This window comes from Lacerta agilis, chromosome 1 (assembly GCF_009819535.1).
Source record: "Lacerta agilis isolate rLacAgi1 chromosome 1, rLacAgi1.pri, whole genome shotgun sequence".
NCBI classification, from domain to species: domain Eukaryota; kingdom Metazoa; phylum Chordata; class Lepidosauria; order Squamata; family Lacertidae; genus Lacerta; species Lacerta agilis.
The window spans coordinates 16,274,966-16,300,493 of record NC_046312.1 but is presented as its reverse complement, the minus strand read 5'-3'; the positions used below and the strand labels follow the sequence as shown (position 1 = coordinate 16,300,493).

Sequence of the window (25,528 nt, the reverse complement as noted above, 5' to 3'; positions counted from 1 at the left end):
TCTGGCTAGGAAAGTGTTCCTTTTCCCAAGGTGCCCGACAGTGTCCTGCATAGTATATGAAGAAAGCTTGTTCAGCATTCCATATATGGAAAGACCTATGTATTTGTGGCTGCAGCACTCTTGAAGGTTGACCACATCATTTTTCTTCTTTTCTGATGTCTCAGAAGGTCAGGCATGACCCAATACTGATAATTTAGTATATATCTTGGTACATGCTTTGAAAAATGAATCATTTTCTGGATGAATCAGATCTATGAATGACAGTTCATTTAACAAAATTTTATTAGGTAAACTCTGTTCATTATTACTTTCTGAGGGACATCTTTGGGAGAAGAAAAAGTGTAAGGAGTAATCCTTACACAAATCCGGAGTGGAGTCCCTAAGGCGGTTGGATGGCATCTTGTACACCTCCTTCTGGCAACTTTTGCCGCTAAGCAGATGTATTGCTCTGCTTTCCTTTGGACCACATCAGCGAGGCCAAAAGGGGTGTCTTGTTGTCTCCATACATACTGTCCAGCCTTGTGCCCCAGAGATTTTCATTTGGAAGAATCTGGCAGTTGCTTCAGAAATGAGCTGATGAGCTCATTTGCAAGGCTGGGACTGAAGGGGGCATGGCTGCTGCATCCTTCTTATGCCATCCTGTCAGTCCTGAACTGCTTCGGTAGGCTGGGATGTTCCAAGGACTGCATTGACAAGCTGGGCGTCACCCTGCAAGGGCGGGCAGATGGCACAGTGCAGCCCCGCTTGGTTCAAGTCTGGGGGGGCGCTCTGGCAGCAGTGAGGGCTGGGCTGCTGTGGCAGGTTTTGTTCACCCTCTGCTCTCCACCTGCCCTGGCATGCATGTGCACCTGCCTGCCCCGGAATGTTGCAAACCATGCTATGCCACCGTCTAGAGCTGAGGTCTCCTGTGCAGCCCCCAGTGAAGACCCACTCCAGTTCCTGCTTTCTGTGCACAGAGCATGTAGGACTGCATCTTCATATTGCAGTTTAAAATTTAGGAAGCAATTTCTAAGGCTACTGACTTACACCCTGATTGTAGGCTGAAATAATCCTCATTTCTCATAATGCAGGGGAAGAGTCATAGCCCAGTGGTAAAGGTTCTGCTTTGCATGCATAAGGTCCAAGGTTCAGTCAGCAGGTAGGTAGGGCTGGGAGACACTTCTTGGCTGAAACCCTTGAGAGCTGCTGCCATTCTCTGTAGACAGTACTGCGCTTGATAAACAGTGGTCTGACTCGGTGTGGGCAGCTTCAACTATGAAGACACACAGAAACATTTGCAAACTCTTTATTTTTTCATCAGACAGACAGTATACTTGTAATCCTCTATTTGATCATTTCTTCTTCTTCTTCTTCTTCTTCTTCTTCTTCTTCTTCTTCTTCTTCTTCTTCTTCTTTAACAGCAAGACCCCTTGTACAAACACTGCCTTTAAAGACTACTGTTAATAATGGAACTGTTCTACCAAAGAAACCCAGTGGCTCTCTACCTTCTCCATCAGGAACCAGAAAAGAAATTGTGTCACCAGCAGCAAAAAGGTATTCAATATCTATCTATCTGGTGTATGTACTGTATATACTGCCTGCCTTCAGCATCTAAAACTGCTCCTCTGAGTATTTTTTGCTCTCTGGGTGAAACTTTCGAGATAAATTTCTAGATAATTAAACCAAATTACAATTGGAAACCTTGTAGAAATATCTTCAACTTTATTCATGCTAGATTAATTAATCAGGATTAATGTTGTTGCAAGAATTCTAAAGGAGCGCATAATTAGGCTGTTATTTTCTTGCCTCTGTAATTTGAGGTTAAGAGCAGGAAATGTCTACTTAGGGATTTTGTAATCTGTTCTGAAAATGAGTGCCTTTGTTTCTTTACCGAACCAACAAAAGTAGCAAATATGCTTGATAGGTAGCTCCTCCGGTAGCTTTCTTTCTATTGCCAAATTGTATAAAATTACGATTCCTGTTCTTCCATTAATTTAATTTTCTGAAGTTTGCTTATTTTCATCCATGACAAGCACTCAGCGAAGTCCCTCGAAAGCATAGTGAGATCGAATCCCAACCCTTTCTTCCCACTGTTCACATGTGTAAGGGTACTTTTAAAAGATCCTTTTACAATTTCCAGGCATATCTTCTAAAAGCACTTATGCTAAATTGCCACGTTGCTTGACTAGCCTCTGCCCAATGTTTTAATCTGGAAATAAATATATATATTTAAAAAATAACGAATGATTTCTTTGAGTGGCAAGTGACTGTAATGTTCTTTGGTTCTTGTGCCAAGCCACTTGGCAATGTGGTCGTGTTTGGAGCAGGGCTTCTTTTGGGATGACAGTCAGATATTCATAGATGCTCTGTGGTGGGGGGAGAGTTTAGGTTCTGTACAGCACAGAGATGGTATACTAACCAGAAAGTGAACTTGCAATGTGCTGTAACAATAGCCCTGATGTGAAACGGGAGTGTGTGATTCCCCACAGGATTCAAGTTTCTTGCCAGCACAAAGGAACATGCATATGCATGTTGGTGCTTCCTTCTGTAATATGGCAGGAAATGGGAGGCAGATTCATGAGGCATGTTGTGTCTGTAAAAGCAGGAGTAGTGTTAACACACTGGGCCCTCCCATCCAGTCTAACTTACCATGGGCAACGGAGTCAGACTAACGAGAACTCATTAGTGTAGTCATTGTGCACCTGCCTTACAATGATGGGGCATTGATACTCCACAAATGATGAAGTAATTTTGGTAACTAATGCAGGCGCAGGCAAAGCTTACACTTTCAAATCCACCTGAATCTATTAGAAGAAGAAGAAGAGTTTGGATTTGATATCCCGCTTTATCACTACTGTAAGGTCCGTGGGGTGGTTGCTCGCGAGAAACCAGGCAAGATTCCAAACCGTCTTTTAACGGGTTTATTGTGCATGCTATTTACAGTCGTTCAGTCGTGTCCGACTCTTCGTGACCCCATGGGCCTGGCGTGCTCTGGTCCATGGGGTCACGAAGAGTCGGACACGACTGAACGACTGAACAACAACAACAACATTTACAGTGCAGAGCTACAAGTTCATGTCTGTATCAGTCACTCGCAGAATCCGGGAGTGGCCCCTTCCGGCTGTGACCCCAACATAAGAGTTTCGGTATACCAAATCTCCACCTCTCCTCCTTGCTTTTCACCTCTCTGCGCACTTGGGGCGCTGGAAATGGCGTGTCTCCCTTCTCGCCCACTAAGCGAGGGGAGCGCAGGGTCTCTCCAACATCCCCAGAGCCTCTGCTCTCAAGACCCAGAGCTGCCTGCTCCTCCCCTCTGGAGACCTCGCTGGTGCTGCTGGTCAGGTGGGGCCAGGGCTCTCTGTAACATCCCAAGAGCCCTTCCACCACCCTGCGCTGAGCCGGGGACAGTTCCCTGACAACTACCCTAAGGAGTCTCAAAGCGGCTAACTTTCTCCTTTCCCTTCCTCCCCCACAACAAACACTCTGTGAGGTGAGTGGGGCTGAGAGACTTCAAAGAAGTGTGACTAGCCCAAGGTCACCCAGCAGCTGCATGTGGAGGAGCGGAGAACACCAGGTTAAGAAAGTTTGGTTTAGAGGGACGATAGCAGAATATACAAAGACAGATGCAGCAAAACATGCATTTCAGAAAACAACAACTTATTTTTAACTTCAGTTTTATTTGTGAAGTTATATGTTAGCCAATACAAAATTCAAAATATTTTGTGTGCGCACAGTGGGATAGGAAATAACTTCAAATGGTAATAGTAAAACAGAATTGTTGACACTAACTTGGATAAATTCCTATAAATATCTACATCCATAAATAGCCTTTTTATATCTTAAATACAAAGATTGGAAGGAAGAGTATGTTCACCTTGCTCTGACCCTCTGAGCAACAGCAAATGTCGTTTCCACCTAAAATCTCTTTAAGAGTCAGGGAAGCTTCAGAGACTGCAGATTCAGCCATGGGGTGCAGAGCTAGCGCTAACAGCAACTCCCTGCAGCTTGTACAGATGGTGAAATAAACAAATGCATCCACTTTGCACATTATAGGGCACACCAAGGGTAAATGCTCTGTGCCTGTTAATTTGTAATATATTACATGGTCCCCCAGAATTAAGATAACCAAACTCCTTGTGCAAAGTCCTCCACAGTTGAAGCTTTGCTGCAGATTGTAACATTGAGAATACTTCCATGTTTTCAATCTTGTCTATCACAAGATTTGGAGATGAGCCATAGCTCAGTGGTAGAGTACCTTACTTTGAATACAAAAGGTTCCAGGTTCAGATTTTCTCTGGTAAATACTCCTGGCTAAGGTGATGTTCACACAGCAGTTTAAAGCATATTTGTGCATTTGTGCTAATTTTTTTGGATTGCCAACACAATGTTGTCCTCATCCAAGTGGCAACCTGTTCTTCTCTCCCCCCCCCCCATTTAATGTGGTAATGGAGGGGAAGTAAATCATAAATTTGCATGCTACTCAATCGAAGCACATTGTGTGGCAAGCTTTTTTTTTTTAACATATGTGGTGACATTTTGCTGGTGCCATCTGTCGCCGCACCCCCTCCTTCTGCTGGCAAGGTTCTCCTTGGTTGGCTAGATTTGGCCCTGGCACACACTACTTATGCTTTTTAATCAGCTGTTTTGTACAAGTCTGGCACGTGTGTGTGTGTGTGTGTGTGTGTGTGTGATATATCTCACACAATTGTATTAAAAACAGCACTGTACACAGGCCTGTGTGCTTGCCTACAATGGACCTCAGGTTTCTGGAATTCAGGGATTGCGGAAGATGAATAATTGAGAAGCAGGGACAACAGCACACAGTGCAAATGTATCCCATCAAGCGCAGCTTACCTGTGTGGATGGGAAACATTAAAGCAGAGTTCAACTGAAAGCACTTGTGTGGTCAGGCATGCACAAAAGAGCACACAGGAAAAATCAGATATGTGCAACCCAGATGTGCGCTAACAATCTGGGAGTGTAGACGTTCTGAAACCCTGGAGTGTGGCTGATAGTACTTGCGTATACTGCTGCTGATATACGGTAGTAGTAAATAATAGTGAGGTAAACGGATCAATGGTCTGAGTACAAGGCCGCTTCTTATCACAGCTGATATCATATACTGTGTTTTCACTTTTGAATAATTTATCTGAATAGAGGAATGGGGAGTTGAGAAGTGCCCCATGGGTAATAATGACACTTCCTGTCGTTCTTAAATCGTTGGCTCTAGGCTAGCGTTATTAACCTCGGCTTGAATCGGTGTGGTGCTTTCATTTTAGTCACCTTAGGCAGCGCAAAGGTAACTTGGCTAGAAAACATCATTACATCAGCAGGGGGTGGGGGGAACCCTACAATATTTGACGTGCTCATGCGTTCTATGTGCACGGCAGTTTTTAAGAATTCAGTACTTATTCAAAGCTATTTAAGTGATTATCCTTACAGGTTATAAATGTTTGCAATCACAACCATGCTTAATTACTCTGGGAGCAAGTATGTGATGAGACAATGCTAAGCCCATTTCCTTCTCTCTCTCTCTTGTGTGCTGTTTGCAGGAAATGTTTATGCTGTGCTCTTAAGCACTTGGGCGTCCCTTCCCTTGTTCCGTAGTCTATTGCAGGGGTAGCCAACATGATGCTTCCTGGACGTTTTTGGAGTACAACTCCCACTTTCCCCAGCCAACATGGCCAGTATTCAGGGTTGGTGGAAATTGTAGCCAACAACAACTGGAGGTCACTTGGCTGACCCACCTGTGGTCTATAACGGGACTTATGAAATGATGCTAAACTGCAGAGTTAATTGCAAAGAGATTACATCTGTGGGCACGTTGGAAATCTAAAAAACAGCTGTGGGTACCATTTCGCAGAAGAAAAAGCGGTGATGCTCAGAACCACTAGCACCGCCACCCCAAAACAGGCAAGAAGACAAACCCTGCACCCACCCTAAGACAAAGCATGGGAGGATTGGGAGGGGCAGGGAGTCTTGGTGAGGAGCAAGATGTCTCTTATTTAATATTTTAGGCTTCATTTTGTATTTCAGCCTCCTTTCAGGTTACTCAGAGAGGCATTTTAGTCTCCTAGCAATCTTGTGGGATGAGTTAACCAAAGAGACAGGGAGCTGATTAGGGTGAGCTTTGTTTGCAGCGTTCAGTTTGAATGTTTTGGGCTTGCACACAGGACATAGATTTAGTAGAAGTAGAAAAAGCAGAATTTATGCATGTCACACAATCCAGCTTTGGTGTGGAAGTGGGGGTTGTGGTGCAGGTAACATAAAGTACATGCAGCCCTCTTTGTGATGCATGTCTCTACTGCACTTTCTTTGCCAGCACCCTACACATCCCGCGGGTTTGTTAACCCAGTTGCAGCAAAATGCAAGACTGATCTTATTCTGGTTGCCCAAGTGTGAGGAAGAAAATCGAGGCTCCCACGTGGTGTCTTTACTGTATTCAAAATTATGAGTTTTGTGCTCTGTATCAAGGGTACGTGATTGCATGGGGTAGTCGGGTTGTGCAGTCATGGGATGCCTGCTACTTTGATTGCACATAGTTCAGGTTTCCTGAAGCATATGTATGCTCTCACACACCTACCTACACACACACACACACACACACACCCCCTAACTAGTATAGCAGCCACTTCCACATGGTGCAGTCCCATACTTACCCACCACATTCACACACACATGCATGCACACTCTTCCATGGCTTGGGATCAAACTATGGGGAAGCATCTGCCAGCTGCTGTGATGGAGGAGGAGGAATTTGGATGATTATACCTCTCTTCACTTATTCAGTGTGCAAAATTGGGAGGGTGGGAGATGGAACATCATGTATGCCAACTTTTCCAGATCCAGCAGGTAGGATATGTAGTTTGAGCCTTCAGCACCCCAAGAAACCACTGGGTGGGTCAAATCTGCCCCCGTCAATACCCTCAAGAGTGTGGCATGTGATTCTTAGAGGAAAGTAACAGGAGTATTGCCTAAACTGGGCCAGAAAAGGAAAAGGGACAGCACTGATAACTAGAGTAATCTTAAGGAAATAATATAACTAAAGTGTTCAATATAAATATGAAAGACATTATTGTCCTGAAAGGTATTTATACGAGGGGAAAAAATGTGTTGGTACACAGAGGTTCAAACTTAAAAACCCCAAAGTCATACAAATACAGCATTGGCCTCCCTCTTACTTAAATAATGCTAAATTCAAAGAGAGATGGTGGTTTATGTTCCTAGAAAACAGCACTGTCAACTGTCCCTTGATATGAACTGTACTGATCATACAGAAATTTACTCAAGGTAGGGCAGATTTTCTCTTGGTTACGAAATGTTCCTCTTTTTTATTTTTATTTTTAAAATGTCCCTGTGTGCTGTTGATTCTTTAAAAACTTACTCCTGTGTATAGTTGTCCCCCTTTTCATCTCATTTTTTGCCCAGTGACCTGAATTCTATCTTTAGCTGGAATGATTGGAGAGTATTGGCTTCCTTTCTTGCCTGACGTACTGTGAAGATATTTTGAATGTCTGGCATTTCAAATAATTATACACCACCATTCATTATTTCTATGTCTGTCTGTGTGTATAACTTATACTGTCCTCCTTGTCTCTCCCCCAACCCTTTGCTGCTCTAGTATTGAGTTTCCTGTCTGTCCTCCATTGATTACTGCTGGCTGTATTCACCAGTTTTGTTTTTGTTTTGTTTTTAACTTTAAAACCAAAAGATCCTAAGATGTCTACATACAGAAAGCATTGCTTAATGTGTAAGTGCTTTGCAAACTCTTTGTGGGTCTCTCAGAATCTTTTGCTCAAGGTGCTATGTTTATCAGTTAGCTTGAAAAATCAAGGTAGCTGAACAAGGAACTTGTTAAATGATTTAGTTCCTTAATTCTGCTTCACATAATATGCAGTGATTGTATATTGATTGCATGAAAAATGTATACGTCTTGTATTTTAACTTTTTTTTATATGAATGTTCTCTGTACATTCTTATTTTTACTACATTCACTTTTATTCTGCTTTGTTTATGCACTTCTCATTCATGGATTAAGCAGGTCTGTGAGTCTTCTCAATGCATGCAAACTGAAAAAAACTGCTCTAAGGTGAGGGAATTCTTACTAGTATTGTAATATGTCATTTTCGTTAGTCCATCTGTCTCCCATCATTCATAATGAAATTAGCATTTTGCATCACCAGTAGTATGTATTTGTAGTAATAAGTAAAAACTTGAGTAGTTGAAAGAAAGAAAAAGGAAATCCCCATAACCAGCACTTTTCATAATACATTTTAAGGAGTATTAACTTTGTTTCCTCTGTTTCTGTACTAACATTTCTATACTAACGTTTCTTGCTTCTTGGTGAGGATTTCTTTCTGATCCGAGTGCCTTTACATGCAAACATTTTATGTGCAATGAAACCGTGCTTGTTAACATAAGAATATAAGAATAGCCTGCTGGATCAGGCCAATGGCCCATCTAATCCACCATCCTGCTCTCACAATGGCCAACTCAATGCTTGGTGGGAAATCAGTGAGCAGAACATGATCCCAAGAGCACTCTCCCCTCCTGTGGTTTCCAGCAGCTGCTATTTAGAAGCATTGCTGCCTCCAGTTATGGAGGTAGAACAGTAGCCATCATGGTTGGTAGCCATTGATAGTCCTCTCCTACAGGAATTTGTGCTGCTGTTGGCTTTGAATCTGTTTGCGGTTTTTTATCCAAGTCCTAGATGCAAATGTATGGGAGGTGTGCGGCCTAATCGGAACACCCAAAGGTGCCATTGCTGAGCTATCCCACAAGGGCAAAACCCAGGGAAGCTCTCTGACCAATTCTGTAAAGGTTTATCTAGTGTTCCCTTTATATAATCTTTATTTATACCATATGTAAGGCCTTCTCAGTTCACTTGTCTGGAAACTTTTGTGTACCCGAAGAGGAATTTGACTACTACCAAGCTGTATTGTGAATTGTTCTTGGAACTTCTCCCCATTCTCCAAATCAGTTTGCTAAAGGAAATAACCGCTGTTCTCAAAACAGAAATTCAAAGTCCTACTGAGCTTCAAGAGTTTGTTATATGGGTCACTGTATTGTGGTCTCAATTGCCCTAATGAGAGCAATCCAAAGTGTTGATATATTTCAGCCAATTAACCATATGACTATGTTTCAACGACAAATATTGAACCATGACTGAAATATTTAGGACCTTGAACTAAACCCAGTTAAATGACTTACGGCACAAAACATTTAACTTGAGTTTAGTTTCAGGTAAAAATACTTAGAAGCATAGATCCATATGTTATATATTCTTACGTAACATGCCTCTTGACATTGTATCAGCACGACTAGGGATGCCACCAAAAATGGCAGAAGTGAGTGCCCCTGTTCCATTGATTGCAAGTAGGTTCCAGGTGAGCTTGATTCAGTCTTCCTTTTAGTTATAAACATATTAATAATAAACAACAAGACTGAAAGTACAAAACGTTCCAAAAGAGTCAAGTCTGTTATTTTTACAGACTACCTGTTAATGAAAAAGGCAAATGACCTGTTAAGACATGAAACAAAGTACATGTCCCGCTAGACGAATGCCCCGCTAGACGAATGCCTCGCTAGACGAACGCATTCGTCTAGCGGAAGGCTGCCCCGCAAGACAAAAAGTCTATGGGGCTGCCTCGCAAGACGATTTTTTTCGGAGTTTTTTCGTCTAGCGAAAACCGTGGTTTACATTGTCGCTTCGCTAGACGAAAAACCCGCTAGACGAAAATATTCGCAGAACGAATTATTTTCGTCTAGCGGGGCACCACTGTATGAAGGAAACCAATTCCCCCACCTCTGTAACTTCCTTTTCTCAAAGAGCCAAGCAACATGTCTCTGGTGATGGGAAAGGTGATGATCAGTCCTCCAGATCCCTTGTGAAGCATACTTTCTGAAAGTCTGGAGCTGTGATAACAGATCCCAGCACCCACAGTGGGAAAAGGATGCCACGTGTATCAGTTTCTGCTGCGGAGAAGACCCTCTACACACTCACACAGATTCTGCATTTTCTCCATGGAATCTTGGGATGCTTGTGCATCCCTGAGAATGACTGAGACCAGGATGTGGTCCTATATTTGCATTTATGTTTATAAATTATTTTTTTACTCTTGTTAAAAGTTATGCATTCTGGAACAGTGAAATATAAACCTCTGCATGTTTGCCCATGTTTCTTTTCTTTTTTTAAAAGGATTAATAATTTCAGCTCATCATAGATTACTGTTTGGGGATTGTACTTCTGAAGAGCTTGACGTGTAGACTCAGAGTAATGTATTTTTTTAAATAATTGGGTATGCTTCCTTTTCTATTAGCACTGTCAAAAGAACCAACTCAGCTGAGCGTGTATCTCCTGGAGGCCGAAGGGAGAGCTATGGAGATTCCAAAATCAGTCGCAATCGAGCTGGATCCACAAGCAGTTCATCTAGTGGTAAAAAGAACAGTGAAAGGTAGGGAAGCAGCTCTTGCTATATCCACATGGCTCTTAAGGCTAATCACAATGTTTGGTGGTGCTGCGGTTTTAAAAAACTATTAAATCCCATGTGCATGGCACTTTACAGACTTGGCAAAAGCAAAAAGACTGATCCCTTGTCACAAGAAAGTTGCAATCTACATGTTGAAAGTAGGAGGAGGCAAAAATGTGGCATGGAATATGTAGGGACAAATAGGAATGGGGGAGAAATCTACTTTGGTTAGGATTTGCATTTCTCTGATTTTTGCGATGTAGTTCTCCAGCTTAAAAAAAAATGTACTTAAGGAACAAGTGTGCATAATAATACATATATTAGGGAAATAGCATATAAAGTGCATTATATCAGGGGAGATTGCTTGCAAAAATGTCTGTGTCAGGCAAAATGGCATAGAAAAATGGAGTACATTAGGTGAAATGTGCAGTAAATGCTGATGAATTTTCATGAGGACTTTTTTTAAAAATTGCAAATGTGGAGATCTCAATTTAAGACTGGAAAAAAGCAGAAACTGAGAGAAACAAAAAACTGATGGATTTGTCCATTCTTAGTGAGAAATGAGGGGGTGGTGAAGGAATGGGAAGGGCAAGGATAATCAGCAGTGAACATAAACAAACGCAGAAGAATGCAGTGTAGTGGGGGAGCCTGAATGAGCAGCAGCATTTTGCAGCATGCATAGCCCTGTGCAAACAAGCTGGCACCCCATTCCTGCCATCCTTGCTAGTCATCCCTCCATCTTCATGGAGGGGGAAAAGCCTTGCCTTGAGGAAGGGGGAGAAGGTAGCAGCTGATAGAGGGTTCCAGTGAACCCAGGAAAGGCCTGGCAGGCTTCTTTGCTGGTGGCAGATGATGATCTCATAGCATCTTTTTTTTACTGGGGATTGTTGATGCTTGTAGCCAAGCAACTATTCTTGTCAAATGCTTGCAAAAACCAATTGAATTGTTTTCACTGAAAGGGCTCGATTGTTTTTTCGGGGCAAGTATTTTGGTGCTTTCCCAACCCTAGTTACAGGCACCCAATCAGCAATCTTATGTGGTCTTTCATATTTAGTAGTGAACTTACCCCAGAGAAAATGTTTAGGCCACAGTTCTACAGCAAGAGGTGAAGTCAGATGCTTCAGAAATAGTTTCTGAGGAGGGAGTTGGAGAAAGATAGAAGTGATACCATGCAGCTGTGTAGAGATGAGTTCTAGGCGTGTGGAGGTGCAGGGGTTGAAATTTAATAATGTAAGAGAGCAGGATACTTCTTGGCAGTTGTGGGGCGGTCCATTTGGAGAAGGGAAAGTCCCAGCCATGGATATAAAAGTGAAACGGGTAGAACTGTAGGCTGGGAAGAGTCCATGAAGAACTTCAGCGATAACGACAAAATGCTTGCGTTAGATGCAGAAGAGGATGGGAAGCCTTTGTTTGGGGTTGAGGAGAAGCGTCACGTGGTCTCTGTGATGAGAAATGTGAATGATTTTGGCAGCAGAGTTTTGAATGGAAGAGAAATCACTAGGGAGTGACAAGGGAAGACAAAAGAGAACTTTAGTTGTCAAGGCAGGGGAGCACAAGAGCATGAACCAGAGTTTTAGCTGAAATGATGGCGAGGAAGAAAAATATTTTTACAGTTCTGTGCACAGATGAGCAACCTGACTTGGTATCATTTATAAGTTGTATTTGGGCATTCAGGGCCATGAGACCATAATCACACGAGGGAGGAGAATAGGGCTGTGCAATGTGCCCTGCATGTGCCCGTCGCTCTTTCCTGTGAGCTGCAGACATGCTCCCCAGGGCTGAATTAGTTTTAGGGAGCGGAAAGGATGGAGGTTAAATTTGATCCAGTTCACATTTAAATGTGAATGTACCTAATCTGCACTTTCCAAATGAATATGTGAACTGAAACAGCCATTCTTAAAAAAAAAAAATCATTTCTCTGAATTTTGCAGTGCTTTTCTCCAGCCAAGAAAGATGTCAAAAATGCATGTAAGCTGTGCATAGAAAAGCATATGTTCAGTAAAACAGCATGTAAAATAGCATGTATTGTATTTGTGAAAATTGCTATGAAAAGAAGTTTAGATTTGACAAAATTCCATACAAAAATGTGCATATTAGAAGAAATTCACACTAAAATGCAGATGACATTTCATGATTTATTTATTTTCAATTGCACTGAGGTGGAAGTGTTGAGGAGCAACGTTACGATTGGAAAAATGAGAAACTGAGAGAAACTGAAATTGTCAGATTTTTTCATCCCTAGGGAGGGGCCAGTGTGTGACACTGGGGATGGGCGGACATAGGACAAACATGTACAGCTCCATTCTCTTGCCTCATGCAATTATAGTTGCATGATTCTGAACTGTGCAGGGGGCAGCTGGGTACACTTTGCATGGAGGGCAAAGCTGGCCAGGGGCCCCTTCTTAGTCCCACCTTAGTCATGCCAAGAATGCCCCATGCCTCCCAGCCATCTGGGGATTCCTACCCTGGGCCTCAGACAAGCTGTGCACGGGCCTGCCAGAATAAAAAACAAAGCCAGTAATTTGTCCCTGCTGAACTGAATGGATGGCAATTTTGTTTTATTTGAGATGGATAGCCATGAAGGGGAGAGGGGATTGGGAGGAAAGATGGGCAAGCAAGTCTTGTTAAAAGGTTGTTTCTTGATTATTTTCACAGCAAGCCTAAGGAACCAATGTTCAGTGCAGGTAATTGTTTTGCTTTCTTTATTCTTATGTAAATGGTGTTTTCATGGTGACATAACCTTTTTCTAAACATGGTTTGAATGTTTGTAGCTAACTAGGCTTTCTACTGAGTTAACTGGTCAACAGAACTGTCAACAGAACTATCACTGTTAATTTCCTAAAACATGGCCTAGTCCTACTTTACAGTGGTTAACAAATGGTAATAAGCAGTTTCACATTTTCTGGAAATGAACTTGATATGCTGGTTTTATCAGGTAATGCTTTTCTTTTAATTTTATCTTTTTCAAGAAGCATGTACAGTGTCCTTAATTCAGTAATTAATGATGAATTTCGGGGGGGGGGGGGTTCATTTGGGATTCAGAGTTGCATCAAACCTTTACTTGTTGTGCCTCAGTTTTAATGACCCTCACTTTAGCATCTATTGGAGGGAAGGCGAAATACAAATGTAACAAGTACATAAATCAAAAAGGACTGCAGGGTTGGTTTTGTTTTTTTTGGTAGGCAGGTTAATCCTCCCTACAAATGCAGGCACACAGGAAAGACCCTCATTTCCAGTTACACACCTACCACACTTGACGAAAAGCAGCACACAGCAATATTTCTGATTTCTGACAAAACCAAAGCTCATAGGAGAAAATGGGGTTGAGGTGGAAAGGACAGTGTTAAAGCATGTGAATACTTTCCTTGAATCAATCAGAATCATTCCCTAAATCAATGACAATGCCCTTTTTCTACTTCTTAGGAGCCAATATTTTTTTTGGGGGGGGGAGACATACTTGTTAACATGCTTCCCTGTGTTATCTATCTATTCTGCTTTTAAAAAGAGGAGTACACACTACTATTGTTATATTGAAGGATTGGCCATTACCGGTAAATGCATTCAATCTGTTGAAGAAGAGAGCATCAGCTACTAAGCCCCACACTAATGATCATTTTACTACATCCAACATGTGGTAAAATCTTCCTTACCACTTGGCACAGTGAAGTAGATGTCTTTATATGAAGTCCTGATTATCCCAACTGTGAGCATCACATCTGCCATTGCAAATAGAATAAGCAGTAATACCCACAGTCCCCCACTTTCGGCCTATCTCGCAAGAATGGTTGCATGATGACGTGGTTGAGACATCACACCTAACCATGATTTATTGCGATACCTGAACCAGTACCATCCAAGAAACCATGTATTTCAAGTGGCCTCCAGGCGAGAAGCATGGTTTGAAGCTGGTTGGCAAACTGCAATTTGAGGAGAATATTCTGGATTAAAAGAAAAATAGTTTGGGATATTCCTTCGCGTGCCCCCCCCCAGCTACTATTTTGAATAGCATCCTGATATTGTTGTGGATGGTAGGAGATGATGGAAACCGAATATACCCATGGCTGGGCTGTACATTTCGAACACAACTTGTCATTTGCAGTCTAAATTGCAGTTACATGTGAATCAGTCTAGGGGGTCAACCTGTTCACTGTTTGTCTGTGGAAGATTCAGACCACTTGCGTGAACCAAAATCGGTATTCCCTGAACAGGACATCAAAGAGTACGGTTGGGGAGTCCATAGAGCAGGGATTTAGGTGAGCCTGACTGTTCTTGAATGCATCTTTATCTAGCCCTTCTATCTCTGTCTCTGGTTACAAGGGAAGCGCCGTGTGACACATTGTAAAGGTAGGTAGGCCTCGCTTCTGAAACCTCATAGCTCTCTAAGCAACCTTATTAACAGAGCCAAAGGAGTTTGTCTCCATTGAAGCGACATCTTTCTTGTACTGCTACAACGCTAAACAAGTTCAGTTTCTTCTGACCAAAGTTCTTGCAGGGCACCTACTGGGTTGTAAGCCTTGTAGAATTTAATGCAAATGGATTTTCGCTTTGATTTTTAGTTGATCTGGTCAAATAAATGGCCAAGGAAAGAGACAAATGTTAGAGAGCTATATGGCAACACATGAATGTACCATTGTGTGATAATAGTTGCTTGGCACTTCAGCTGAGAAGCCATGTGATAGAGCCTGCACTATATAGTTTGTTTGGTTAGTCTCCTAATGTGTGCCTAAATAAGCATTTAGAGTGGCATTGCAGTGCTTGCTCACTTCCTTAATTGTCCCTGATAAATCATAGACTTAACCTGAATTGCCAACAAGCATACAGCAGCGGTTAACAGATATTTCAGTGCTGTTAATGTATTAGGTTGTCTCCAGTTGTGTCCCTCTGCTTATGCAAAGGCAGTTAGGTCCATCAGAGTCTTCAATGAATGGAAATGGGTGACAAGAAGCAATTTTTACTGATTTCCCCCCTTCTCTCTGCAGCTCCTTGCAAATCCGCACCAGAGGGTTTGGGGAACTCTCCCAAACAGAGTGGGGGGTAGGCCACAGGCCAAAGGGGAAATTGGTGAAAATCACCTCCCTCCTCCTTCCATTCATGGAAGCTTCCATTGGAGCAAAGAGCCTTCCATGAGCAGAGGGATACTGTTGGATATATATGAATTTCAAATTAGGGTTAGTGAATGTATGATACTGGAAGTGCTTGCTGATAATTAACATTTAACCAAGTTTTAATCGATGCATTTTGATGCATTTAATCGATTGTTTTCATTGTAGCTTGTGTAAACAGATTTGTGTTGCATTTATACAAATGGTTTATTCCTAACTAACTCCTCATTAATCTGCATCTCCTAAATATTATGTGAAGCTAAGTTCTTAATCATGGTTGCTTCTATTCTTGTGGATCATAATGTTCAACAAGCCACATGTAACTAATTTTGCAGTCTCTCATGGAAGCAACTTGAGGCGTTGCTAGTTTCAACCTTTCTGCTCCATTCTGTTTCCCAGCTGTTCCTGCAGTATTATAAGAATACTGCAGGTGCTTTATCCAGCCTTGCTTTTAACAATTTAACAGGCTTTCACCTTTTTATATAGTGGCTTCACTTCCATTAACCATTACCTTCTCTTGCAGTCTGTTATTCTAAGACACTTGCCGTCTGTTGTTCTTTCTGTGTCTTTGAATACCAAAGCAGAAAAGGCTACATAAATATTTTAAGTGATGGTGGGCATGCCACTGTCTGGATCAGCCTATCAGTATCTATGTCTGCTGCCACACACCTGTTATGAACGGGTGGTCTGGACAATAAGTTTGGCTAGATGTTTGCCTGGAAAGGATTATTAATCATTCCTGGCGTGTGACTGATAGCAAGGTTGTTTTGAGTTAATTGTGTGTTCTGTCGACAAGAGTTTAGTACAGCCGTACCTTGGTATTCAACCAGCTTATTTCTCGAACATTTTGGCTCCCAAATGCCACAAACTCAAAAGTGACTGTTCCGGTTTGCGGAGTATTTTTGGAAGCCAAACGTCCAATGGGGCTTCCGTGGCTTCCGATTGGCTACAGGAGCTTCCTGCAGCCAATCTGAAGCCGCGCCTTGGTTTCAGAACGTTTTGGAAGTCGAATGGACTTCCGGAACGGATTCCGTTCAACTTCCAAGGTACGATTGTACCCTGATTCTAAATGCTTGTACCCATAATGTGTAATGTAGTGATCTAGTGCTACAGTGATTGCTGCTCACCCACCTAAGCTTTTACTTGCTTACATGGTAAATGTTAGGTTAGGGCAGGTTCCCCAAAGGCTAAATGGATGCATAACACATTTCAGAAGAACAATACGCTAGTAAGCATTAATTTAAAACCCAATCCACACATTACATAGGTGCCATGCAAATGTAGCACTGCCAGTGCCTGAGAACTTGGAAGCAGGGAATATACTACTACTCCTTCTTCCCAGTGCCATGTCCCCCCTCCCTCTCCTGTTGGCACTAACGAAGGAGGATGCCATCCAGATCTTTTGGACAGCAATTCCCATTAGCCTCAGGAAGCACAGCCAGTAATAGTGTGTGATGGGAGTTGTAGTCCAAAACATATTGTGTTTAAAACCTGATGAAGATAACCATGGTTCTGCTCACCTGGCTTCCTGATTAAGAGTAGAAGCCAGGTGAGCAGAATCAGGGTTGTCATTGGTTTAGAAGGGGGTGGAGAACCTCCATGAACTCACAGCCTCCTAATCGTGCTTTGGAGATTGGCAGCATTACATCAGCATTGGACTTTAACATTGGCTACCCGCATTATTTTCTGATAAGCAAGTGATCTGAGCCCTTGAGCTTTTGATGTGTGCTACATAGTCCCATGTTTAAGGACAGGTGTGCTTTGTTTTGTTGTTGTAGGCCTAGAAATGTAGCTACCTGGAACTTGCCTGTACAGCTCGGGAACTGTCAAGTGTCCAGCTATTCATTGTGTACTTTGTTTGTCCATGCACAGCTGTAAAGTACTGTGGCAACTTTCCGTGCTTTGAAAGAATCTCTAGCAATATGTGTAAAGTACAGCTTCGTTAAGCTTGCAGTTATATGTTCACTTCAACACGTTTTGTTGTTCTTCCTTAAAAAAAGAGAGAAAAGAATTAGAAGGTGTCTAGTTAAGCTTCGGGTACATTCCATATGTGCATTGCTGGTTAAAAAAACACACACTAACCACTGCAACAGCTGTTAAATTGTTATTGGCAAATAAGCTTATAACATGATATTGTTGTTCAGTGAATTCTGATTAAAACTACAATGACAACACATAAATTATGTTACTTCGTCCATTTAAATAAAGCCCTCCTCCTTTAAACATTGCCTTTTTTTAATGGTGTTTGAAAATCCTTAGCAAATCCTTAGCAATGCTTTTAGTAGACCTAAAATTCTCTCACTGATTTACATAATGTTATTGCTTCTGCCCTTCCACTTTCTCTATGCCCACGATTATTCCATCTAGTAACTCTGCTGATGTCATTGACTCCAAAACTGCCCGATTTGGATGAGAACAAGGCTGGATCCCTTGATCTGCCGATGGAGCAGCAGGAGGCAGCAAGCTCTGAACCTCGAAAAGCTTCACCAGCTGTTCGCAAGAAACCTCCATTGGCTTTGCCATTTCCTAAAAGTCCTAGTCAGACTATCATGACATTTCCTAGATCACCTAGCTTTTTAAGCCCCATGAAATCCCCAAGTCAGTACTTCCAGATCTGTTATTAGAGTTCCTCTGCCTTCATACTTCACTTAAAGCACCGTCTACTAGAGTATTTCTGGTGTTAAGAGTGTTTACTTAATGTCAGCAGAGTTCAGATCTGTCATTCTTTCATGTTTCTCTCTCCTTTCTCTGTGCTGTCATTGTTGCTGCTTCTGTTTTAAAACTTAGTCGTCTTCTTTTTTACATGTACGTCAGCGCAGATCTTTTACTAATTGCCTGTCCTCGTTGTGCTTCCAGTGTATCTCTAACAATATAAGCCAAGTGCAAAGTTTGTCTTTACACTAAGATGCCGTGAATGTTAAAAATTGTAGATGCTGACACCCAGATGTGTAAATATCCAATAAAAATAAATAAAAGAATTTCATGTGGCTTTTTTTGGTGTTAATTGTAATCTTTGGAGTTTCTTCTTCAGTATTGTAAAGAGATTTAAAGCAGAAGGGGACTTGGTGTGCATAACTGGTTATATCAAATTTTGCTTGCCAGGGTGGGGTGGGGAACAGCACCCCCCCTCAAATGTAACTTCAACGTGTCATTAAGCAACATTAGTGGGCTGGGATAGAAGAATGTTGGAGTACATGACTAATGGTGCATGTGTGTAATTCTTTCTATCGTTTGACCTTTTTGTAGAGGAAGGATACGTTAAAATGTTTCTGCGTGGACGCCCTGTTACCATGTTCATGCCCAAAGATCAAGTGGAATCTTACAGTCTGGAAGCAAAAGCAGAACTACCAGCCAAGAGGCTAAAACTGGAATGGGTGTATCCTTTTCTTATAGTGGCATGTTAAACGTAGAAACTGCTCATTTCTTGGGTTCAGTTGTGTGTTGTTGTTGTTGTTGTAATGTATCTTGGAAGGTTATTAATCATAGCGGGCATCTAGGTGTTTTTTTTTTTTGGAAGCAATTACCATTTCACTGATAAAACAGTCAAATGAGTATTAATAATATGAAAGTTCTGCTGCACATCTTTATCCCATTAAGCAGCTCCAGGAAGGCTTCAGCTGAATGTAGCCTGAAGGTTTATGTTTAAAACCAGTTAATTATCACACAGTTAAATTAGGCACATTGCAGAAAAGTAGGGCGCTATGGTTACTAATTATAATGTACTTATACAGCTTTTCTCTTTTACTGGCATATCAAAGGGTATTTATATGTCTCTGCAGTTTTTAAGGAACAGAATTCTTAGAAAATACATCATGATTTTCAGCACATCCATTTAGGTCGTATAAATACCATGATCACTTGGTCATATGATACACAGAAAGACAGTTTATGCTAGTTCTCTTTTTATTTACTCCTAGAATTATTTTTCAGATTCTTTCTTAAGCACACAAGTCACTGTTGGCCAGTCTTTTGAAGACAAATCAGAAGTACTGTACAGGGTCTCTACCTGTCTGTCTGTCTATCAATTTATCCATCTATCTATCTACACATCCAAAGTTCACCTTTGCCTTCAATAAACAAGAAACCATGTATGACAGAGCGTGCTTCTGCATGATTTTTAATGTTAAATAGCATCATGTGCCAAATAGTACCACTTTACATATAGATTAACTCCCACGATTAGATTAGATCTGCCCATGATTTGTGGTTGGAGAATGAGATTCACTGCTTTTGTATTGTAGCCTCCTTCAGTTGCATTGTTTAAATTATTTCAAGGCAAATCTGTACAACAGACAGAATACAGGGGAAGGCAGGTGAACTGTACATTGCAAAAGTCCTAAAAGGGAGGTGTACTCATCTGTGTTGTGGTTCGGGTGATAAGTCTATAGGTACACTGTGCTAGCATTTCCCGAGGGGGTGGGCTATACCTTCTTGCATCACAGTCTTTGTGGCTGTGGAGTTGTCCCCGATGAAGAACAGCAGCAGAATATTCCAGGCCTGAACTGCTTAAAGGTGAGAAGATCTGTTCACTAGAAAGGTCCCAGTCTCTTGTTTGAAACGGAGCTCGTCCCACCTGCAGGCTTGATGGGGGAGGGGGGAATCCCATTTCAAATGGCGCGCTCTCCTTCTGCCACTTGAAACCAAACCCACCTCAACCAACAGGGAGGGCTCCCAGACAGCATACCTAATGTTGTACATCACGTCTGCTGAGATCCAGCACAGAACATTTGAAGGGAAAGCCCATCACTCCCCCAAAAACAAATCTGTCTCCACCAGATTCACCAGGAAATGGAGCAACGGTTAGTGACTGCGTTCGGCATCTGGTGCAAATAAACTAGTGCAGAGTCATAGAGCCTTACAGTATGGGCCCAAATTATCACATCGAATGGCGCTTGCAATTTTTGAACGGCCGCTTACAAACTATTATGATCTTAACTAAGATGTCAGCTATGGCTACAGGGGTCGGGACTGTCGTAGTAACCTGTACCTCCTTCCGACGGGTGAAACCGTGTATTTCATTGCGTCTGTTGTTGTGTTGTACAACGTTGAAGAGCAACTACAGCGGCATTACACTGCTCACAATGATGATGTCAAGTGGTAAGCCGAATAGGGCATTGATACCTTGGAAATAAAACAAGGTGGAAGAACTGAAACAATAGTGTGTCCTGTTTCTCGTAAAGCGGGGGTGGGCAGAAAGTAGATTTGGGAGCTACTGGCAGATCTCTGGGTGGTTTGCAGAAATCTGCAACGGTTTCTAACCCCTTAATAGTCTTAATAATGGCAGCAACTTAAAAGCCCGGCCGGCCTAGTTAGATTGCTTGTGGTAGAACTTGAGAGCTTGGTTCTGGTATGGATCACAAATTGCTGGGCTGGGCATTTGTTCAAAGACCCCATATTCCTTAATTATTAGCGTATGGCCATCTAGCTGAAGCACCATGTTGCACCCGGCTCTGGTTGGTAGATTTTGGTGTTCCAGTAAAAGCAAAGTAGTCTGAAGTTAGCCCACATCTGTTGTAAATACAGTCGTATCTTGCTTGATGAACGCCTTGGCACTCGTACATTTTGGCTCCTGAACAACGCAAACCTAGAAGTGAGTGTTCCAGTTTGTGAACGTTCTTCGGAAGCCGAACGTCCGACGCGGCTTACACTGCTTCCGATTGAGTGCAGGAAGCCCTGCAGCCAATCAGAAGCCGCACCTTGTTTGTCGAACCTTTTCGGAAGTCAAACGGACTTTCAGAATGGATTCCATTCGACAACCAAGGCATGACTGTAACGTATAGCAGTAGAGCCAAATTTTAGGGGGGGGGGCGTACCCTCATGGGCCTCCACCTGGTGATGTTGGTGATACTGTCACCTGCCTTGTTTTAATTTTCCAACAATGCACTGCCTAGGTAGGAATGAGAGAACAAAAGTGAAGCCATTTGTACTTCTTCCTTTACTCATGGAACTAATGTTAAAATGAATGGGAGATTCCTGGCTAACAGCCCACAGTTGTAACTACTACCACCCTGGAGCTGGAGAGCAGAAAAGAATCACATTCTGGCTCCTGCCATGAGAAAGAGGACCTGGGATCACTAGGAGGCTGCACCACTACTGACTTCTAGGAATCAAGGCGAAAAGGGGACCAACCTAACCTCATCCAGGGGCCAGAGAAGGAGCAGCTTCAGGGAACTCACTTCTTCCTTTCTTCCCAGAAATAATAACACACTGCTCTAACTCCTGTTGCCTTGCTGTTGCAGAAGTATGGCTTTCCCCCTTCCTTTTTCTTTGGGCCACTTTGGGAGACAGGCATCTGAAAAGCAGGGCAACAATATAGGATTGCAGCCAATTGTTGTTGTTGTTGTTGTTGTTGTTAATTTGTACCCCACCCATCTGATTGGATTGCCCCAGGCACTCTGGGCAGCTTCCAACAGATATAAAAACAACTAACTTTTACTCAGAACTAGACCCATTCAAATTAATGGCCATAACTCACTTAGTTCAATAATTTCAAAAGGGAGTTGAACGCAACCCGCAGTAAATAAATAATACCCCACATCAGTTCTCATCACCAGCTTTGCATGATTACAAGAAATGGGACAAAGAGCATTGATGCAGCCATAAATCTAGTCCTCAATAGTTTATGCATTTAGTGTTAATATTGATTTGGTTATTGCAAGAAATTGCAGGTTGGGGACAGAGCATTTGTCATGGGAATTAAATCATAAAATTTAAATAGTTTATGAAAAGCATGTACAAAATACTGTAATTGTTTTCACCCTTCAGTGCCTTGCGATACTTGTCTTCACACATCAGACATGGCAACGGCTGAAATGAGAATGTTTCCGTATGCATTGCAATAAATGTTTGGGAAACCATCCAGTCCAGGGTGTTCAGAATTCTTTTAGCTTGCATTGTGAACAGTGTTTGTAATATGAGATTTGACAAAGGTTTTTCCCCTCCCTCCTTCAGCCTAGCTGTCCATCCTGACAGGATCACCATAGCAACTGGTCAGGTTGCAGGAACATCTAAGGATGGGAAAGTAAGTCAGCCTATTGATCATGTTCAGAATTTTGCTTGTTAGAAATCTGTTGTTTTTATACTAATGTGCTAATGTGCTAATGTATTAATACTAATAAGGAGCAGGTGTGTTAAAAGTAAACCTCCAGGATTATATGTTGGAAGGAACCAGAGCTCCAATGTAGTGGACATGATAGGAGAAATGAAGTTAGTAGGGATATATAAATGAGGATGAGCTTGGTTCCTAGTTCCAGTTGCCTTTCCAACCTAAAGCCATGTCATTCTTGGGTGCTTCATGCTTGAGTATGCATTGATTGTGAAGTTTTGCTTTGGATGCTTCATACAACACAGTCTGCTGGATTCATGTGTGTAAATCTGGGGCAGCTGAATGTTTATTTTGTGTCCAAAACCCAATTCCTGTTGCATATAGAAGTTTCTGGTATCAATCAATATCATAGAATCATAGAGTTGGAAGAGACCACAAGGGCCATCCAGTCCAACCCCCTGCCAAGCAGGAAACACCATCAAAGCATTCCTGACAGATGGCTGTCAAGCCTCCGCTTAAAGACCTCCAAAGAAGGAGACTCCACCACACTCCTTTCCAGCAAATTCCACTGTCGAACAGCTCTCACTGTCAGGAAGTTCTTCCTAATGTTTAATCATTCCTAAGAACCTGCCGCTTGAGAGCTCGATGCGTCAAAATGAAGCCTTGAGTCAAATGTGGTGCTGTTTCACTTTGTTGGGCAATGTCTGCCAGTTCTGTTGGTAAATGATTCACGGTAGTGACCTGGTCTTATTTTGAAGTGTTGTCTCAGTTTGAATGCCCTCCTTAAGGAAACACACTTTTTCCCCGATGATAATATTTACCAGAACTGCCTTTGTGCCTCAATTTAATGTTATTCATTCATTCATTCATTCATTCATTCTGTTGCGTTTTTAAAAATATTGCACCTGTGTTGTACAAATTGTTCTTTCACTTTAGTACAAACACTCTTCAGATGAAGGGTGGTTATTTATTCAGGCTGCCTCTGCATTTTTTAAACAATTAGGAAACTAGAAACTGCAAATAAGGCACCAGGAACTACTCCAGGGTCATAAAATGTAAGGGCAGAATGAATGACATAAAAAAGCTGCAGGTAGGTAGCCGTGTCTGCCATAGTCAAAACAAAATAAAAAATAAAAAAATCCTTCCAGTAGCACCTTAGAGACCAACTAAGTTTGTTCTTTTGGTCTCTAAGGTGCTACTGGAAGGAATTTTTTATTTTGTTATAAAAAAGCTGAACGCTTTGGAGAAAAGCATGAGCTTGATTGAGGAAATGTACCGTATTTTCCCCCTATAAGATGACCCCATGTATAAGATGACCCCTATTTTGGGGGCCCAAAATGAAGAAATAAATATTTTTAAACATTCCATGTATAAGACAACCCCCAATTTTAAACTTAAAAAAAATGGGGGGGGGGAATACACAAAAAATATGGTTATATGAATATAAGACCTATCTAGCAATCCAGCTTCCTGTCTGTGTAGTGGGAAGTTTGCAAGGCTGTGGGAAACTTGCAAGCAGAAACTAAGTACAGTCATACCTCATGTTGCGAACGCTGCGGGTTATGTTTTTGTGGGTTGCGCTTGCGTCGAACCTGGAAGTACCGGAAGGGGTTACTTCAGGGTTTTGGAGCTTCGTGCATATGCAGAAGCACTGAATAGCAATCCGCGCATGCGCAGAAGCGGCGCTGCAGGTTGCGAACACTGCGGGTTGCGAATGTGCCTCCCGCACGGATCACGTTCGCAACCCGAGCGTCCACTGTACTTATAACTGCCAGGCATAAATGTCACCATTTGATGGTACTAAAATACACAATCTCCTTTTCCATTAGCTTTCTAATTATGATGGTTGTATATAGCTCCAGGATCTGAGGCAGCATAGCTCCTGAATGCCATGCACTCTGGGTGCAGCATCCAGAGAGGATCTTGCTCCCTGTCATTTCCCCATAGGCATCTGGTTGGCCACAGTAGGAAACAGAATGTTGCGCTAGATATGGCTTTGTTCTAATCTAGCAGGACTCTTCTTATGACCTTGCTAAAAACACTAGAGCAAATATTACAGTTACCATGGTTGTAATGGAAAGTGGAAAAGGATCCGTATGAAAGACTATCGACCTTAGCCATTTTCAATAAGAATATTTATTATTACTATTAATTACCTAACTAGGAAGGTTCATCGGTGGCAACTCTTTCTTTTTCATTGCTCATTAAAGACTGCCGATAATGGAAATGCAATTCTTATTTTCTTGTTTATTTCAACATGTTAAACCTCAAGTATAAAGTGATTTCTTTAAATCTTCCCAAAGGATTCTCCCTGCAGATATCTTTATTGATAAAAAGACCAAGAACAATTCTGGCTAATCCTTTTAGTATTTATTCAGACTTTGCGTGAATAGATTTTTCTTGCTTATAGACAGAACTGCCTCTCTGCAACTTGGGTCTGCAGTCATCAGTAGGCAAATACTGTCTGTCAGTTGGGCATACGTTTTGCTATTTTAAACGTACGTTTGCAAAGATTGCTCTCTAGCGTTCTAACTCTGCATTGCAGACGTTATATGATCCTGTCAAACTCCATTAGCTGTCATTGAAGGGGACACCAAATGCAAGTTTGATATGCTGTGCATTAGTTAAAATTTGGAAGCATTGTAAGACCTATCTGTTTCAGCTGAATTTTGGAGGGCAGAGTGAAGCTGTCAGAAGGTTTAAATCTTTTTGTAATGTATTGGACCATTTTGGATGTTTCATATGGTTTTGTAGTTGAATCATACTCCTCACTTTCTGGGAACAGCAGGCATGCCACTCGCCCTCAATAATTCCAGGATGCGATCTCTAAAATGCTTCATATGTACGTAGGGAATTGATATTTCCAGATTTTTCTGGTATGACCTGACCTAATCCACATCTCCTAGACTAGTGTGCAGCTTGAACCACAGCTT

At 42.0% G+C, this 25,528-nt stretch overlaps 1 protein-coding gene across 5 annotated transcripts in view; it reads left to right on the top strand.

Moving 5' to 3' along the window:
* Positions 1–25,528, top strand: part of EML1 (EMAP like 1) — a 124,891-nt gene that overhangs the window by 80,601 nt on the left and 18,762 nt on the right. For 2 of the 5 annotated variants that reach the window (XM_033139966.1, XM_033139940.1), the window contains exons 3-9: positions 1,401–1,533; positions 8,018–8,068; positions 10,299–10,433; positions 13,104–13,132; positions 18,797–18,926; positions 20,498–20,647; positions 22,502–22,571. In XM_033139966.1, the coding sequence (XP_032995857.1) occupies positions 1,401–1,533; positions 8,018–8,068; positions 10,299–10,433; positions 13,104–13,132; positions 18,797–18,926; positions 20,498–20,647; positions 22,502–22,571 (698 nt within the window). The remainder of the gene's footprint in view (positions 1–1,400; positions 1,534–8,017; positions 8,069–10,298; positions 10,434–13,103; positions 13,133–18,796; positions 18,927–20,497; positions 20,648–22,501; positions 22,572–25,528) is intronic. The other 3 variants (XM_033139975.1, XM_033139957.1, XM_033139948.1) reach the window with 2 other exon arrangements.